The following is a 19,661-nucleotide window of genomic DNA, read 5'->3' as shown; positions in this document are numbered from 1 at the left end:
CAGAGAAAGAGCAATATTGTCTTGTCCTCTTCAAAAACTCTGAATTAATGAGCAGTAGGGCAAAACCAAGCCCATGAAACACACAAACAAAAAACCCCCGTAAAAAATCCCAAACCCACTCCCCAAAACCTAGAAAACCCAAGTAAACAACCAGAAATGTGACTGTGATGAGTGTGGTTATGTTGCTCAGCTAAAACCCACAGGTTTGTGGGAGTTTCTTCCACCTTGGGGCAACATCACCAGAAATCCTGGATAGATATGGGATCAGATTTGTGGGGATGTGCATGTGTAAAGTCCAATCCTTTGTCACTGAAATATTAATTTTAATGACCCAGCAGACAATGAGGTTTTTATTATATAAATGCAGAGATGTAGGCACTTCAAATGTGAGTATTTGACACAAGCCTGGTGCTGAGGAGCACAGAGCCATTCCAAGGGATGGGAGACCCATGGGAACCCTTCTAGAACCTTCCCTGTGGGTCTGCCAGGCTGAATCTGAGCCTGTGCTGTATCCACCCGAGGAGCTGTCACCAAATTTTCATCTCTCTTGCAGTTACCACACTCCAGGTTGGCTTCCTGGAGAGACCTGCCTGCTCCAGCTGGAGCAGTCAAGGGATTACAGGAAACCACAGGTTAAATAAAATGTTCTTTTAATGATCACCCCCCAAATACCCAAAGGCACCAGTCAACACCGTGGACTAATGACCTACAAATTGGTGGGATTCTTACACATTTGTAGCATTACAATATTTTTTTCCACAGCTTCAGATGGCACATTAAGAGGAATATTTCATCTGCAACAGCTTTGTCCTGAATGCCCTTCCATGTGATTATTTAATAGAAAATAGGATCAAACCAAAACTGAGCTTGCTGCCCTCCTTTCTCCAGGTACTTCTGCAGCTCATCTTGAATCCACACCTGAATAACTCCAAATTTATTTCCAATTTATCACTGTAACTCCTCTAACACCACCCAAATCCCCTCACAGATCCTCAGGCTCCAGGTACCACATGGAGAGGCAACACCTCCACTGAGAACAATTTGCATTTCTTTTATCCATTGCAAAAACCTCTGTAACGTGTCGAGTATAAAGCTCACAAAATACATTTTAAAGGAACTACCATAAAGTATTTGCTTCAAATAGACCTTTTACAACAAAACACAAAATTCAAAGGACATTTTTTTTTAAGGAAAGCACTTGAAACTGTAACACTTAGGTCCTGACAACATTAGATTACTTTAAGCTGTAAACCCTAAGAAGTTTTGTGATTAAATAAAATCAGCATTACAATTTCCAGGCATTATAATCATTGAACAGATTGTAGCAACGAGATATAATTATAATGCAAACATGAAGCTCAGGAGACTGGCACTGAGAAAACTCTCAATTCTTTGTAGATTTAGATCTGCACATGATAAAATCAGTAACAACTGGAGAAGAGGTTCCAATATTTCATCCTACACACTGATATCAGTGTTTTGCAAACAGCAGTCAATACATCATCCCCTTTTTAATATTACTTTACAGAGTCATTATGACCTTGAACAAAAAAACCCCCTCCAGGTTAATTACTGCTGCCAGGTATCAATAGAACATCTGGAAGGAAATAATTAAAACCATCAGGTTTTGTTAATTGCCCCTGTAGTGTAGATACACGGGATTTTATATATGTAAGGCTAAATAAATTACATATATATATACACATATATATATTTATGCTTACATATACAAAATCACAACCTCAACCTTCAGAACTGAACTACCTCTAGGTAAGAAATATAAGACCTTTTTCCATAAATTTAGAGGGTTTATTTATACCTGAGAGATTTTTGCATATTGATGTCTTTGTACCTTTGCCTGCAGGTGCTCCCCCAAGTCCTTCCTCTTTCCTGGGGTACAAAGCCCATTGCAGCCAGGTGGGTTCTTCCCACCAGCTCCATGGACTTTGGCTGAGCCCTTCCTTACCTAACCTGGATCAACAGAGAGGTGACAGAATTCAATATATATTTAAATAAAGTTCTGTACAAGTGCACAGGCTGGTTTATACAAATCCACAGCGAGTTCACCACTCCTGATACTTCCACAATATCTGATTCAAAAAGTATTTTAGTGCTTTACCCAATGCATGTTTCTACTTGTTGGTTAAAGAACACCTCAGTGAAGAATTTTTCTGGGTTTTGGATCACTGGCCATGCAAGACACACTGAAAATGCTCCTTCCTGCCTGACCTGCTCCCTGGTTCTTGGGAAGATCAACCCATTTTTCCACCCAGCAACCACGGAAACCGGGAGGGGAGGAGTAATAAATCAATGTGGCAACACTACATTAAGGTCACAGGTCAGTGCAGATGGACTGAGACTTTCCAACAAATCTAAAGAGATTAGGAGCCCACTTCCCCCTGAAGTTTAAGGCATTTGGATGCCTGATTGCCACAGATTCCCCAGCCCAGCTCTCAGCTCCTCATCCCTGCAGATCCCAAGCAGTAGCAGGGACATGACCCACGTAAGGCTCTTACAGAATTTCACAGTGCTATTTAACATGGCAAACACCAAATGAAATGGAAAGGTTCCCTTTATAATCCTGACAGTTCAATTAAAACAGAAATGAAAGGAATCCACCATGTCTCACTCCATTTTGCTCCTGACAGGGGGAATTCCCTAGAAGTGCTTTCATGCAAACATGGTGCTACCATAGCTGATCACAGAGCAATTAGAATAGATGGTTTTATTAATTATAGTTTAACCAATGGAAAGATCTTGGTGGAAGTGGAATAAAGTGTGCTTTCAGACACCAAATTGGACATACCTGAAGAATCAGCAAAAGTAACAGTACTCTATTCATGAAAGACATCACAAAATTAATCATATTCATCAGCAAACCCTTATATTGTAGAAATACCATTTTTTTGCACTGTATTTTACAGAAAAAAAGTTGACTTCAGTGATGATGGTCTTTGAACAATTCTTTGTTCAAATGTACAGGAATATAATGGGGGAAAGGGAAGCTACATATCACTGGCAATTGGACTTCACAGACCTTAGAAAATTTAGAAATGTTTGATTCAAAATAGCACATTTATGGACCACGTTTCTCTGTAAAATAAATCAAACTCTTATGCCCAAGTAGAAGAAATTCCCAAGGCCTGACACCTGTTGTAAATGGATGCAATGCAGCCACTGCTCTGGAGCAGGAGGAGATGAGGATGAACAGTGACAGGGACAACACAGCGACACACAAAGTCAATGTAAGAAACTCTACAGCTTGCATTTCCAGTTGGCTGTTCCCATTTTATACCCTCACCCCTTCCAAATCTCCTTTTCCCGCTTGTCTTTCTTGTTCCATATTCCTTTTCCCAAGTTTGGTTTTGCTGACACCACCTTAGATCCATCTGTCCCAAACCTGCTCATCCTGGAGCAAACCCTCTGCCCATCACTGCTACAAACACTCTGCAACCCCAGGGCGTGTTCCCCTTTCCATAATTTAGGAGCTCTCTGGCACCACTTCCAGCATTTCATGGAGCAACTGGCACAGGGAGGCACTTATGTGACATGTTTAAAACTTATCTTTGGTAAACACTCACACACACACAAATGTATAATTCATGTTTTGCTTCCTGATCGTAAATCCTCGTTTGCTACTGGTGGATGTGTGCAGGTATCTAAACACAGACAGGACTTTACCAGTATAAAATAGTTTTTCAAATGCCACTGCCAAGGATTTAATTCACCTAAAAATAGCGCCAGTCCTGGGCTTTTGGAGTTTTTCCTGACTCTGTTTGTTGTGCATTAAAGCAGCTGTGATCAATAACAAATTAGTGATAGAAAGAGAGCCCATTCTGCTCAATTTTCACCTTCTTTCTTATCCTCTTGCCTTGGTTATCAAAACCAATTTAATCAGAGTAGTTGTACCTCTCACAGCTTTCGTTACCTGTGAAGCAGATCCTGGGCTCTGACGCTGCCTGACTTGAGCAGCCAAATCTTTCCCTGGGATCAGTGGAAATTTCAGATACACAAAATGCTGAGTCTGCTCTTGGTAGGGGCATTTCCTGCTCACCAGTACAAACCAGTTCTCTGGGGAGGGGAGTGACCCCGAGTCTCTGACTGACCTGAGGAATGATCAGCCACCAAGAGATGACCCAGCAATGTGTGTTTGTTTTCAAAGGTGCTGCAAATAAAAGTTGCTGGAACTGCATGGATAAAATCAAGGGATGATTGACTTTGACATACCCAGAGCACTGTCCCTTCTAACATCAGGCATTTCTACAGAGAGGTATTTCATTGGCTTCAGTTTTCATTGACACCATTTAAATTTTTCTTAAGAATTTTTTTTTAGAACCCAGAACTTAGTGCATTTCATTTTTACAAAATTAGAATAATGTATATCCTTCTCTTTTCATTGCAAAAAAATACAGCCCAAACACACATCAAGGTATAAACACTTCACGAATGACAGATGCTTCACTTATTTCACCTGCTTAATGGTGAGTTAGACATTGACCAACCAAACAACTTTGGCAACTTGCACAAAAATATGTCCTTAACTCAAAAGTGCTGATAAAACTCGCTTTAATGAGGCCTTTATTAAGGAGAGAACTGGAAAGAGAGGACTGGTGAGTGCTTGGAGGTTGGAGTGCTCCTACACCATCCCGCTCTGTAGCTGTATGTGGAAAGGGTACGGCTGGTAGAACACAGGGGGTTGTCCATGGGCAATGTAGTAGTTGCTGAAGTTTCTGTCACTGATATAGGGAGCAGGCTGATAGTAGCACGTGACGTTGGCCGCGTTGGGGATGATGTTCTGTTCTCCGAGCACTTTTAAAGCCAGGATTGTGATCATATTGAGGGTTTGCCTTCGCTCGTGCCCCATCAGGCAGACTGTGCTCTTGTTCACCACCCCACGCAGGGTCATCAAGTAGTCGTACTTGCTCTTCTCCTCCCCGATGAAGTGGTTGCGCAGGTAGGACTCGATTTTCCTCTGCTGCTCGGCAACGTCAGGAAAATCAATGAAGAACCTGGAGCACATGTAACGTTCCAGAGATTTAATTTCAGCCTCATCCGCCGGCTTAAAGTCACGGACCAAGAGGTTGCTGTACTTGAGGAGGCCACCTCCCCTGATCTCCTCCGGGTTGCGGGTGGAGATCAGTTTGTATTTCAGGTGGTCCATGGCCTGGTTGAAGTCCCCGTACATGCTCTCGGCGATGACGGCGGGGTGGCAGTCCTGTGTCAGGGGCCGGTCTGAGGCTCTGTAGACGGCCAGGATGGAGTCCAGGATGATCTGGAAGGAGTCCACGCTGAACTCGAACTGCCGCCGCAGCGAGCTGACGAACTTCAGCTCCACGTTCTTGCCACTGTTGTTGGACAGGGAGATGAGGCTCCAGCGGTCGTGGTCGGTGGAGACTTTGACCATCTTCTGCACGTAGACATCTTTCATGGTCTGAGCCGTGATTTTTTGCTTGTTAACGCATTTTGGCAAGAAGTCCAATAGGCAATTGAGAACTGCTTCCTTAACCACCTGGAACTCGAGCTCACTGGGAAGTTCCACTCCAAAGATGATGTCCAGGTCCTTGTAACTGGTGCCATTGTGCTTCACCAGGATGTGACTGGCAGTGGAACCGTTCAGGCGGATGTCCCTGACATGGATCTGCTTCTCAATGAGCTGCTCCTTTACCATATGGATTATATCCTTAGGCTTTACCTCCAGGGTTGGAAAATTTCCTCTCCCATGAATAGGTATAGCCTCAGTCAAAACCTGATCCAGGATTTTAATCTGATCCCAGGTGAGATAACTGAATCTGTGGTCCAAGTCCTCAGTCATTGTGATATTGGTTGGCTAAACAGGGAGAAGAAGGAATTAGAGACAAATGTTAGAACTTTCTGGAATACCAGAGAGGACATTTCACTTGGTTATACCAAACTTCCTCCTTCAGTGTAGTGACAGAGCTGTTCATTTTTGAGACACAACCCCACTTAACGGTCTGAGTCAACCACTGCGCTTGTCACAGGCTTTTAATTGAATTTTAATGTACTCAGGTTTTAATCCTGCTGAGAAGCCATCACGTTATTGTATAACCCATGACTCAAAGTAAATGCAGCAAACCATATAGACCCAATTTAAAACTACTCAAAGGTTAATAACACAAACTACTTGGTGGTTCTAATGGAACTCCAAATAAATTTCACCACGAAGAGATAAAATGAGCAAAATAAGCAAATTTGTTCTTTCTGTCCTGCCTAGACATCTCCCTTGATCTTCAGTGACTTGAATACTTAAAAGTACTAAAAGACTAGGAAGTTCTCTTGTGAAAACCAGGAATGTTGCAATCTGCTCCTGTTTATCCAGCCATATGCCTTGGATGAACTTTGGTCTCTGTGGATCATCTAAACACACGCATCCTTTAATATCACTTGTGGTTTAAAGACTGGATATCTGATAATTGTCAAGTTGTTTCCATGATGTTTCTGTGGAAAATATTTCCTTCTAAGCCATAAGCCATGTTTTACATTAATGTATCAATGCTGCAAGTCGTGGTTTGCAGATCTGGTGAGAAAACCCCTTCCAGTCCTGTGGAAAAAGGACCTCAAGAAAGAAGCATCTATAGAATACACGAGATATAAAGCTCAGCTTTGGGAACTTCTCAGTTTAAAATGATATCTCGAATTCATAGCACCACATTTAACAAGGAGATGAGACACTCAGGTGGTGGCCAGGTGGCATCTGAAGGGTCTCAGTGAGGCACCAGCTGGGTGCAGGAAGCACCTTTGGGAGTCTGCCAGCACCCAGAACCCGCTTCCGAAACACCCCCGAGTGTTTCTGCAGCCAGATGGCTCAAACATATTCTATCAGCCAAAGCTCAAGGATAAAAATAAAGTAAAATCATACTAAGTAACAACACTACTGAAAAGTCCCCACTGTTGTTTCTTAACCAGTGGTGACTCCATATGTACGTTGTCATACATTCCCCTTCCCTCGCCTTCAGATTCCACATTCTGGAATATTTTAGTAATCTCAAGTAACTTGTGAGCTGCCAAATGGCTTGGGAATATGGCAGAGCTCTATTTCACATACTTCTGCTGGAATTCCAGCTCCCATTAAGCTGATCAGGAGCATATGTAATTCCAAGCACCTTCCTGGCCTCATGACAAAGAATGGGACTAACCAGATGTCTGAAGCTGAAGGAATGTTTTAAAAGTTGGCTAAAGCAGGACTGAAGTTGGGAATTTAATTGACAGTGTGAAGGTCTTGGAATCAGTCCCACAGGTCTGGCAGAACCATGTAGCTCCTGGCATTGTGTACATTGTGTATAATTCCACACTGATATCAGGTATGTTTTCAGGTGTATTCAGAAATATTCACATTTTTCCTGCAGGCATTTAGAGGACATTTGAACTGAAAAGGAGAGAAATTGCCCTTCACAGCACTGCCAATTTTACATGCTAACGATTTCACCATTAAATATTCATTAGAATTCCATGGTTATTCCCTTAAAACAAGCCATGCATCCTTCAGAGTCTTTATGACAACTCAGTACAAGTCTATCCTAAAAACAGCTTTTACAGAGAGCTACTGCTAATTCTGGAAGTGGGACAACCTTGGGTGGAGGCAGGTTGGAAGGAGAGGGTTTTGTTCTAATGTTTTTGCTGCCATGTTGTCACCTGAGTCATTCATAGAATCACAGAATTAAGGTTGGAAAAGACTTCCAAGATCATCAAGTCCAGCTTTTTATATGCCAGATTATGGTGGACCAGCCCAAATGATCCCCTAGCAAACTTAAAATTGTCAGAATTGTTGTCTAAGCAGTAGTTTTTATTATGGCATTTGTTTGATATTGCAAAGCTTTGACATTTCTGAGACGGATGCTGTGACGTAAAAAAAAACGGAGCAGAGAAGAGAGCGTTGAAATTCAACCCCTTTTTAGCAGAGGGACCCTCTTCAAACACGTGGAAAGTCAGAAGATGGGCATATCTCTGAATAAGCTTAGAAATCCTTCCTTTATTGCTACATGTTTTTAGGTATTTCAGATGTTATTGCAATATACTGAGGTTTGAAACTGGAAGGAGAAGGTAATGTCAGTAAATCTCTCTTTTGTGTTGAAGAGGCATCCCTCAAAATGTCATTTCTCTGAAGTGATTCCTGGAGAATCTGAGGAGGCTTTGGGAGCTCAGTCTCACCATTAATGTTTTATGATAAATATTAAAGAATTCTGTGCTGAAATAACACCTTCAACTCTGACAAGTAAGAAAAATGTACTAGGAAAAAAACCCAGGAATTCAGTTTTCAAAAATATAATTAATTTGCAGGTGAGCCTAAATAAACATTATTATTAGTAGTAGTATTTTTTATTATTTACTAATTTTCTACCAGTTTGCAAGCCAATACTTTAACCTTTCACTCTCCTAGAAGGATTTTATTTTGTTATTTTCTTCAATCTTCTCTGGCAAAAAGAACAATTTCCAGGCACTTTTATAGCCATTAGGAACCTGATTTCTCAAAGCAGGGGCAAATTTACTTACTGAGGTGCTCAGGTTAATGCCAGGAGTTATTATTAATGTAATTATCCTCTGTTACAATACATCAGCAGCAACACTGAGGTTGTGTAAAACAAGAGATCCTGGGATGAAGGGAAGGAAACTCCCTGAATGTGACCACAGCACCTGGATGAAGCCAAGCCCAAATAAGTACTGAGCTGCTTAATTAGAAAAGGGGCTGGAAAATCACTTTATTCCTTGGAAACTGCTGCTGTTTGCAGTGGAGGATGATCGATTTACATGGGAAGAGAGTGATAGGACAGCAGAATGGTTTTAAAAAGAAGGGAGGTTTAGGTTAAATTAGAGAGAAATTCCTCCCTGTGAGGGTGCTGAGGGCCTGGCACAGATTCCAGAGTGGAAGTGTCCTGGCCAGGCTGGCCAGGGCTCAGAGCAGCCTGGGACACTGGAAGCAGATGATCTTTAAGGTTCCTTCCAACCGAGCCATCCTGGGATTCTGTGATCCCTGGATGCAGATACCTCTCACCTCACTGGCACCCCCAATCCCAGCTGTCCCTAAGCCTCTCCTGCTGCACTCTGACAAGGAATTGCCTTTGTGAGACTCCTTCAACACTAATACCCCAAAGCATCTCAGGTGCTCCACATTCTGGGTTTTCTTGTCCTAAAGTCTCCATGTGGGGAAATGGAAGCTGCACAAACATCACCACCATGGCAATGAAATTCAAAAGAAGGTGTTTTTTCCACACTTCATCAATATTTTAATTTACTGAGATTCTCTCCTAGTGATTTTTCTGAAGTTTTTTGTCTACGGATTTTAAAATGTTACCATAAACTGCAATAGACCCCGAATCCTGTCTGATTTAAGATCTCTTCCAGAAAAAAGGATGAAGAAAAGCAGTTTTCAAGGTGTTTCCTTTTACATACACTGGCTCGAGAAGCACAGAACAACATGGATCAGACCCAGTCAAATCTTGTGACATATCATTCTTATTATAAGGTTAGAAAAATATTTCCCTGACTCAACTTCCAACTTGTCCTTGAGTGGTCACCTTCACCTGATAAAGCAGTCACAATGTGGAAAAATGTTTGGATACTTAAACATAATATATTGTTAGATTTTATCATTTATTTTCCTATTGAAATTAGAGGCTCTAATTTTCTTTTTGGAGCAAGCAACTCTGAGTTTGGGCTGACAATGATGCTAAAATGTTTCATTAACCACCTCTTAGCTCTCCACTGTGCATGAGCTTCATCAAAAAAATCCAAGCAGATCTGGCTTTACATCTGAATGAAGCAAATCTGCCATGCTAATGACAGCTTTCATGTTCCCCACAACTTTCATAGAAACAGATACTTGCAGTCTAGAGAACAGTCTCATCAAATTTAGCTCATATTTTACTGATAAACTGTTTAGATTCTCTTTTTATATATTCCATAATGTTGATTCAGTGTGTTTTCAAAGGGTTTGCCATGTGCTGGCATTTTCAAGCAGGATACAGCTGAAATAGGTTTTGTGCAGCTGTGGCAGCTCCATCCTCTTCCCTTTGCTTCTATCTGCTCCCATGTTTTTCTGTTTACAATAAAGGTTGGGAATTGAAGCATATTCAAATGCTCCAATTCTTTTTACTTTGCACTTGAAATCAGCTGTGCAGGGACCTCTCACAGATCACAGAACTCCAGAGTGAGGGAGGTTGGAAAAGCCCTCCAAGACCATCGAGTCCAAGCAGTGCCTGATCCCCACCTTTTCACCAGCCCAGAGCCTCGAGTGCCACCTCCAGTCCTTCCTTGGGCACCTCCAGGGATGGGGACTCCAAACCTCCCTGGGCAGCCCCTTCCAAGGCCTGACCACCCTTTCCATGAAGGAATTCCTGCTGCTGTCCAACCTGCACCTCCCCTGGCATGCCTTGAGGCTGTTTCCCCTCATTCTGTCCCTTGTTCCCTGGGAGAAGAGGCTGAAAAAGAGATGCAGCAAAATGTCTTGGGAGCTGCTGTGGTGGCCTTGTTTTGGAGGATCACTCCAGAAATGACCACAGAAATTCTGCCATTCCTCTCACCTCTGCACTGGTTTTCCTGTTTACACATTATACACATCACTGTAAATGTCCATGATCTCCTCCTAAAGCTTTATTTTAATTCAAAGATCCATTTCTCTATTAAGCTGGACATTTGGAAGTATTTTGCTCACTTACTTTAGAACTGCAGCTGGCATAAGCTCCAAAGGCAGGAATGTCAAATGTGGAGAGACTTCCAGTCGTAATTTAAACCCAGATGAGACAAGGAGAAGCAGTAAAACATCTGGGAAACCTAAATGGGGACATATTTAAACTGGTTTGACAGTGCTTTCCATGAGTTTTCCCTTCCATTACTGTTAATGCAGTGCTGAAGGCAGTGTTTATTTATCCTGTTATCAAGAGATAACGCATGAATTGCCATCAGTTTTCAGTCCAGTTCCCATCGAGTTTCCCTGGGATAACAAATGATGGCTCAGCTCTTCCCTGGCAGATAAGGCTGCAAGGTGGGCAAAATGCAAAGCTGTGGGCTTGGGCTGTGCCACAGAACGGCACCTCCAAGGGCACAAAAAGTCAACACAGGACGAGACTTGATCCACAAAAATGTGTCCTGCTTTTTCCACCCAACAAAAGGAACATGGATAATGGCTTTAAGGGAAAGAGGGCAGGGTTGGATGGGATATTGGGAAGAAATTCTTTCCTTTAGGAGTGGGGAGGCCCTGGCACAGGGTGCCCAGAGCAGCTGTGGCTGCCCCTGGATCCCTGGAAGTGTCCAAGGCCAGGCTGGACAGGGCTTGGAGCATCCCAGACTAGGATGTTTCCCTGCCCATGGAACAAGATGGGATTAAAGGTCCCTCCCAACCCAAACCATCCTGGGATTCTGTTTCTACTGGAATATTACAGGATATTGGCTCGATGAGCTGGGAGTTCTCAAGAGGCACAAATTGAGGAGTTTAAATTGGGCACCCAGTATGAAATAATAATCCATATTCTGTCATGCTGGATATTTGGGGTTTTTTGGATGTCCCATTTTTCCATCATGACTCATGGCAGACTCATTCTTAGCCAGATGGGGATCCCCTCACAGGGCAACATTTTCAAGGGCCTATTTATCATGACTTGATATCAATTCCCAAAACACATGAGGCTCCTTCTCACAGGGCCTCCAGTCCAAACCAACCAAGCCCTTTTAAAAACATGAGGTCAGTATCTCAATTGCTCTAAAACACTTCAATAACTTTTAAAAAATAGCTGCCATATGCAATATTTAGTCTGTTGGGGGCTGTGGTCATCCCTGGGAAATTCTTGCTTTAGGAAAAGCTTATTTGTACTACCAAACACATATTTATGGGCTGAATCCTGAATAATATTGCCAGCAAGAATGCAAAATCCCACGGACTCACCGTGGCAGGACGACTGGGAGTGTGTATTCCAGCAGAGTTAATAGGATGAGTCACTGGATCATTTGGTAGAAATATGAATTGTCATCTTGTCGCTGACAGAAACACAAAGCTCCCCAGGAAAGCTGCAGGAAATAAAACCCAACAAACAATCACATTCATTTGGAGATCAATGTTAACCACCGGTCACCTGCTGGACATAATAAATGATGCATTACAGCCTGGCAGTCCTGCAGGTATAACAACAGACTTTGAAGTTGGGAATGGTAAGGGAAAAGTAGAGGGAAAAGCACCAAAGCCTTTATAAAGACTCTGGGTTTCAGGTCATGCTTAATCCTCTGCAAGGATATGAACAAACCTGCCATTTTCCCTACAGGATTTTGAGTGGGAATTTAATATTATTAATAGACATGCAAATTAGCAGGGATGTAGTAGAGTCATATAAAATTTAGAATGAATAATAATTCAGCAGAATGAAGTATTATGAACTGTGTAGTGGCTTTAGATTCTTTCTATCAGAGTGTGCAGCTGACAGGAAGCCCTTGTTTCCTGGCACACGAGGCTGTTGGTTCATTTAGAGTAAGCCCAGGGTCCTGTTGCTGGAATTTCCATGTTCATGCCATGTGCTGGAATGAAGTATTTCTGTAAATATTCACCTGCTCCCATAAAGGCACTTCCTTTTCTTTGTTTCTCATTTCAAACATGTGATGACAGTCAGTATTCTCCTTGCAAGACCTCCCATTCCAGCGCCCCATGCTGCCAAGCCCACAACACCCACTCAAGTTCCCTGACTATCCCAGGCAGGGCCTGTCCACTGTATGGTTTGGTATTCACAGAAATTTACTCCTTGTTGAGTTGTGTTCCACAACCTCAGCTTTTATGCTTAAATTACATATGGTTCTTAGTAAAGATAATATTTAAAGTATGATTTAAGTGTAAATATCTGCATAATCTGCAGGAAAAGCTGAAATTATAGACCAAGGAGGTATGGAATGTGTTATTCCTTTATTAGGAATAGAATGGATTTTTCCTCCCTGCTACAGCAGGCAGATTTTTATCCCTGAAAATGCCATTTTAGTGCTGCCAGAAGCACAGCACTCGCTTTGCTCACCCTGTGAGGACCTGTCTGTTGTGCCAGGGCCTGTCTGCAGCTTTCATTTGCTTTCCAACTCCTGACGGGCCACTAATTAGCTGAATGCGTGTTCCTGACCCGCTCCCAAATCCGTGCACTGACAGCTCACGTTGGCAGCTGAATAAAGGGTTAAGTCTGGCAAGGGCTGAGCTCAGCTCTGAGCCTGGCAGTGAGCAGCCAGTCAGGCCTTGATGGAAAAGGGAAGAGTTCTGGGCTGCTTAGATAAAAGGATCTCAGCATGTGGAGTCTGGAAAAGTCAGACAAATCAGTCACTTTGCAAAAAAAAATACAAATTTCTTTTTAATGCTGAAACATTGTTATTTCTTTCTGGGCAAGTGTGGAAGGTTTCATGGATATATGATATCCATTAATGGATATATCACCCTGATAGAACAGATTAACACTGGAGCAGAATTTATGGCTTCCCCTGGTGATATTTAGGGGAAGAAGAGAGAGACCTTTGTAGCATTTTTTTTTGTAGAAGAGGCATTATTATATAATATGTTCATAGAAGCAGCAGCTGAGATTGATGAGCTGCTTTGCCTACTGGGACATTATTCCCAACAGCTGCCTTTTACTGGCTCAGTCACCACAGGAAAAAGCATCATTTCCTTACTCTACGCTCAGGGTTCCCAGGATTTTTTTCAGCTGAAGGAAAAACAAAAATAAAAATGATGATGTCAACAATTACCCTGTGTTTTAAAGAGAACACTTCCCTGTTCCTGAACTGGGGATGTGAATTATGGCAACATGCACCAACAGAGCCATTCCCAAGCCTTTTCCCCTGGTGCCTCTGTGCCTAAGGAGCACAGGACTATCCTGAGATGCAGCAGGGTCTGGGAGATGATGTGGGGCTCTGTGCCCTGGATTTCTCTCTGTGCCACAATTTGCCAGCTGGTCACTCCTTTGGGTGTCCCCACTCCCAGGTCTCACCCTGAGGAATATCCACCCTCAAACCTTCCAGGTGGACCTCAAATCTTTGGTGGATGTGGAGGCTGCTCAGCACCTCATGAGCTCTCCCAGGGCATTTCCAGGTGATGCCCCCTGAGCTGGCAGGAACAAGAGCCCAGGGTCCCAGAGATTCCTTCCTCCCCCTGTGTGCTGCAGCTTCCCCTGACTGCTCTGCTCAGCTCCTCAGACTAATCCCAAAATCTATTTACTCACTCGAGATCCCAGTGACTCAATCCGAAGCTCACTTATCAAAAACTCTCATTATTATGACTAAACTGCAGCAAAAGCAGGCAAGGTAAAAACTGAAACAATCCTTCTTTTCCATCTATTAACCATCTTCATAATCATCTCTCCTCTTCAAATGCCAGAGGAAGAGGGATGAGTGATGCCATGTGCCTCTGCAGCCCTAAAGCTGGGCTGCTTTCAGGGTAAAAAGGGCATTACAAAGTCAAAGCTCTCCTCAGGAACTCTCCAGAACTGTCTTTCCCTCATCTACACCAAAGGACAACTATCAAATATCCCCATGGTCACTAAACCATGAGAGGACTCTCCTGGATCACATTCATCTCTGTTCTGAGAGAGCTCCAACACAACCACATCCACGGAGTGGATTTCTCTTTTTTGACTGATCACACCCCAAAACCCCTTGCTGGAAGCTGGATTTAGTTCCTTCAGTCAATGCAGTGTGGGGGTTTCCTCTCTAAACCAGTACTGAGCCATTGGGGTGTGGAGGGTGGGTTTTGATTGCTCACCCAGAGTGGATTTGGAGATTTCCTTGGGAGGAGCCCAAAGGATGAAGGAAATGCACCCTGAGGGCCTCTCTGCCTCACCCCTGCTCTGCTCTGCACAGGTTACAGAAGTGTTTCTGTTGAGCAATTATTCTGTTCCACTCCAGGAGTATTCTCATTTCACGGCAGAAGCTGCGAGCTCCAGGCCCAGGCTCCAGGTTGATTTGTGAAGCAGTTTAGGATCCCTCCAAATAAAGGCCCTTCCCTATTGCTACAGCAAGGGGGCACTTTAAATTCTATTGGGAAAACTTCTGTATCCTGGAGCAGGCTGGGCTGGCACCTCCACAGGACTGTGTCTCACAGGCTACTCAGAGATTACTGCGTCTTCCATTGTTTAATTATGTTGCTATTTGTGTTTACAATTTTCATATAGAATTCATATTTTTATGAATTAATTTCCATACTTATATTAAAAAGTTACTCTCTGAATACAAAACACAGCAGTGGGACTTCATTTTAATGCCATTTTCCCAATTTTATGAGTTGCACTGCAAAAGTGGGGGAAAAGAAATGAATTATTCATTATCTTCAAAGTATTTGCTGCACAGGAGTTTATGTTTAATTTTGCATCAGTAACAGCCAAGATTTCCACAGGAAATAGTTTTTTTGATAAGTGAAATGTTTTCTAGTTTGCAGTTGAAAAATCTGCAGAACTCTGGGCAAACTATGACAGGAAAAAAGGATTCTGGCTGCAGCAGCAGAGCAGGGAACTGCTTCTCTTTTGTGGTGAAGGCAGCACGAAATCTCTGTTGACATTATTACTAAAAGGCAGAGAGGAGATAAAGTGATGATTAAACCCAAGAAAAAGGCCCAGGCCCTGCAGCACAGCTGTGCATTCGTGACTTTTCCATCACTATCAATAATTCATAATGACCATCATGCACCTGACGACACCAAGTTGGGGAGAAAGACTGAGTCAAGCTTTCACCAAATGTGCAAAAACGTCCAACCTGACATCGGATGTCAGGGCAACAGGACCTGCTGGATAAGCAAAGATCCAGCAGAAAGGGTAATGGAGAAGAAAATCAGCTGATGTGGACATAAATCAACATCTGCTGTACCCGTTTGTGGCATTTTATGGAAGAAAACTCTCCTTTTGGTGGTACACACCTGAAGAAAGTTTTTAGAGCCTCTAAAATATTTTTTCTAGAAAAGAACTGAAATGTGAGCAATTCTGCGACATGAAGGAGCCATGCTCAATATGATGCTCAAGTTTTGCAGCTGGATTTTCCTTTGCTGTGCCACACTAACTTAGCACGGCCATAGGCAATGGCACACTGCTGATTCCCTGGGGCATCTTGGATTCTCTGCTGATGCTTTGAATAATTGTTTTTGCATGAAGATCATGGCGGCAAAGCCAAAAAGCCAGACTGCAATTCACAAAATATTTCTATTTTTTTAATGTTTGAATCCAAATGGCATAAATTCATGGAATCACTGAATGGTTTGGCTTGGAAGGGACCTTTAATCCCATCCAGTTCCAACCCCTGCCATGGGCAGGGACACCTCCCACTATCCCAGCGTGCACCAAGCTCATCCAACCAGGCCTTGGACACTTCCAGGGATCCAGGGGCAGCCACAGCTTCTCTGGGAACCTGTGCCAGGGCCTCCCCACCCTCACAGGGAACAATTCCTTCCATATACTGAAGTGAAATCGGCCATCTTTCAGTTTGAAATTATTACTTCCCACCCCACCATGACAGTTCCTGATGAAGGAATTGTCAGAATAGCAATTCAGTTCAGCAGGAATTGCTCTGGTGTAAATGGGAGAAGAGTTGGCCTGGTCTGTCCATGGCTGAGCATTTGAGTTCTGCAATGTAAACTCTGGGTTGGCTTCCACTCTCCAGGGACCATCCCTCAATCCATGTTACCCATCCCTTGATGGTGAAATTTGGCTTGGAATTTGCCTCCAAATCCTCTGACTGTTCATTGCCTTTCATCCATTAAAACCACTGGGTTAAACAGTGGCACATAAGAGATATATGACGTGGAAGACATGTATATGACATGGAAGACATAATTATGTGTTAAATCCATTAAAAGTGTCTACCCCCACATGCAGAGACCATCAAGGTACTGAGAACTCAACAAACACTGTCAACAACCTCAGGACGACCCACCCAGGGCTTCACAACACCAATGAGAGAGGCAAAAGAGAGCAAAAGGTAGCAAGATTCCCCCCCTGCTGTGGCCAAGCATGGGTGGCACAGCCCAAACCCCTCCTGCAGTCCGATCATCAGAGCCCAGAACCACGAAACCACTCTGGATTAGGAGTGTTTTGAAACATGGTAGAATTTAATTCCTTCAAGCACTTTAATTAATGAATTAATTTCCACTGCCAGCCTAAATGCTGCTTAATTGACTCTCCAAAATAACTCAGTCTCAATGTGATCTTTCAAGAAACTTGGTCTACTTCTGTCTCCCTGATTTATGGTTGATTCATAAATTATGGGACTCTATTGTGTCAGCAGTTACTCCTGAGCTTGAGCAGGAGCTCAAGCCCTGATCTTGCAGGGCAGGAATTTAGGGTCAGGCTTTTGCTCACAAGGGTCACTGTGTGTCTGTGTGGCAGCTGAATCATTCCAGAGCACGCAGCCCCGTGTGTCTGGTGCCTAATGAGGCAACAAAACTAAATTTACTGTAAAGTTATGCCTGGGATGCACAGCCGGGCAGGGATGGTGTGCAAGCAGCACTGCTCCGAGGTCAAAGGTCTGCAGCACTGCAAATTAAAGGAATTACTGGTGCTCCTTTTGAACTAAGCTGTGGGAATGCCAGAGGGATAAGACACAAGGAATAGAAGGTATAATGCAGACAGCTATTCTCCCTCCACACAGCAAGCCCCTATTCCCAAGTACTGGATGCTGCAGGCACGGCACATGGAGGATGAAAGGGCACGGGGATTGTTTTTAACATTTCTGAATGGGACAGACACATCACATCTGCCGCTAGAGCTTAAGGAGAAGTCAGGAGCAGGAAGCATGGGAGAGTCCCTGCTTTGGAGTCACTGTCATTTATTATTCATCCCTCGGCCTTTAGCGGAGAATTCGGCACATCCCCATTCATTCCCACCTGGCTGCTTTTCATGGGAGCCACGAACAGGCTGTTACTCTCAAGGCAGCACACGGAGCACAACGTGTGAGCCTGCAGAGCCCAGCTTCCTCTTTCCGAGGGAACAATTAATGCTATTACAGATTTGCAGCGGCTCAAAGATGTATCAGAGATGCCTGTGGGAGAAGGCGGGGAGCACACGAGAGTGATTCCTGGCTGGGAAGACACACAATTCCAGCCCCGAGTTGCTGGAAAGCAGTTTTGCTTTGCATGCAGGCACTTCCGAATAGTTCAGGGCACAGAATCGCAGCTTGCTGTCACTGTCACTTCACTGTCACTGTCACCTCCAGGCTATGACCTCCCCCAAAACACGGATGGTCCTTGCAGAATACACAGAAAAGGCCTCAGCTGCCAGGGCTGTCATCATCTAAGCGGGATGACAGAGCTTCCGACAGCGAGTAAGGAATGCCACACTCCTACTACCGCTACTACGAACGTGGCGAGGCAGGGCTTGCCCAGCTCCAGGGAGCCTTTAGGGTTCATGCGAAGGAACGCCCGGAGTGGGACGGAGCTCACGTGCAGCCACACACACACAGCCCCCTCCGGCACCGCCGCGCCGCCCTTTTTACAAGTTCACCCCTAAAGTTTCTAAGGAAAACGCCTTACGGAGAGAGAAGGAAGAGGCCCGAGCCGAGCCGAGCGCTCCGGGTTTCTCCAAGTTTTTTAACCGAGCCCAACCGCTCCCGCAACGGCCCCGCCCGGCCCAACCCCGCGGGCACCCGCGACCCGCCGGCCCTGCGGGCTGGGCGCTCTGGGGACACCCGCTCGCCATGCGGGGGACACCCGTGCACCGAGCGAGCGGCCCTGGGGGACATTCACTCACCGAGCGGCTGCGGGGACGCTCAGTTCCCGAGCGGCTGCGGGGGACACGCTCCGTGCGGCTGCGGGGGACGCTCAGTCACCGTGCGGCTGTGGGGACTCTCACGCAGCGAGCGGCTGTGGGGACACTCACCGTGCGGGTGGAGGGGACGCTCCGTGCGGGTGTACGGGACGCTCCCCGCGCGGTGCCCGCGCCGCTCCAGCCGGGGCCGCCGCTGTCCGCGGCCGCGCTGGTGCTGAAGGGGCCGCCCCGCCCCGCCCCGCGCCCGCCCCCGCCCGCCCCCGCGGAGCGCAGCGCCATGGCCGCCATGGCAACGCCGTGAGGGGGCCGCGCCCGCCGCGCCCGCTGCCCGCGCACCCCCGGTACCCCGGCAGCGCTGGCACACCCGGTACCCCGGCAGCGCTGGCACACCCGGTACCCTCTGCACACCCGGTACCTCGGCACCCCCGGCACACCCGGCATCCCCAGCAGCACTGGCACACACGCTACCTCAGCACACCCCGTACCCTGGCACCCCCGGTACACCCGGTACCCCCAGCAGCACTGGCACACCCGGTACCCCCGGCATCCCCAGCACACCCGGTACCCCCGGCAGCACTGTCACACCCGGTACCCCAGCAGCGCTGTCACACCCGGTACCCCAGCAGCGCTGTCACACCCGGTAGCCCGGCAGCGCTGGCACACCCAGTACCCCCGGCATCCCCAGCACACCCGGTACCCCGGCAGCACTGGCACACCCGGTACCCCCGGCAGCACTGGCACACCCGGTACCCCCGGCAGCGCTGTCACACCCAGTACCCCCGGCAGCACTGTCACACCCGGTACCCCAGCAGCGCTGGCACACCCGGTACCCCAGCAGCACTGGCACACCCGGTACCCCCGGCAGCACTGTCACACCCGGTACCCCAGCAGCACTGGCACACCCAGTACCCCGGCAGCGCTGGCACACCCGGTACCCCCGGCAGCGCTGGC

General features: G+C 45.5%; 1 protein-coding gene across 1 annotated transcript; it reads right to left on the bottom strand.

Annotated features, from left to right (window-relative positions):
* Nucleotides 1-633: 633 nt before the first annotated feature.
* Nucleotides 634-18,802, bottom strand: TENT5D (terminal nucleotidyltransferase 5D). The gene is made up of 4 exons (XM_036402474.1): nt 18,693-18,802; nt 11,894-12,015; nt 10,671-10,785; nt 634-5,827 (listed from the first exon to the last, which is right to left on the bottom strand). Exon 4 carries the CDS (start codon nt 5,810-5,812, stop codon nt 4,637-4,639), a length of 1,176 nt encoding a protein of 391 aa, XP_036258367.1. The 5' UTR covers nt 5,813-5,827; nt 10,671-10,785; nt 11,894-12,015; nt 18,693-18,802; the 3' UTR covers nt 634-4,636.
* Nucleotides 18,803-19,661: the final 859 nt, after the last annotated feature.

The sequence above is a fragment of the Molothrus ater genome, chromosome 14 (genome assembly GCF_012460135.2).
Source record: "Molothrus ater isolate BHLD 08-10-18 breed brown headed cowbird chromosome 14, BPBGC_Mater_1.1, whole genome shotgun sequence".
NCBI lineage: Eukaryota > Metazoa > Chordata > Aves > Passeriformes > Icteridae > Molothrus > Molothrus ater.
Note: the sequence above shows the minus strand (reverse complement) of the source record. Positions and strands in the feature narration are given on the sequence as shown.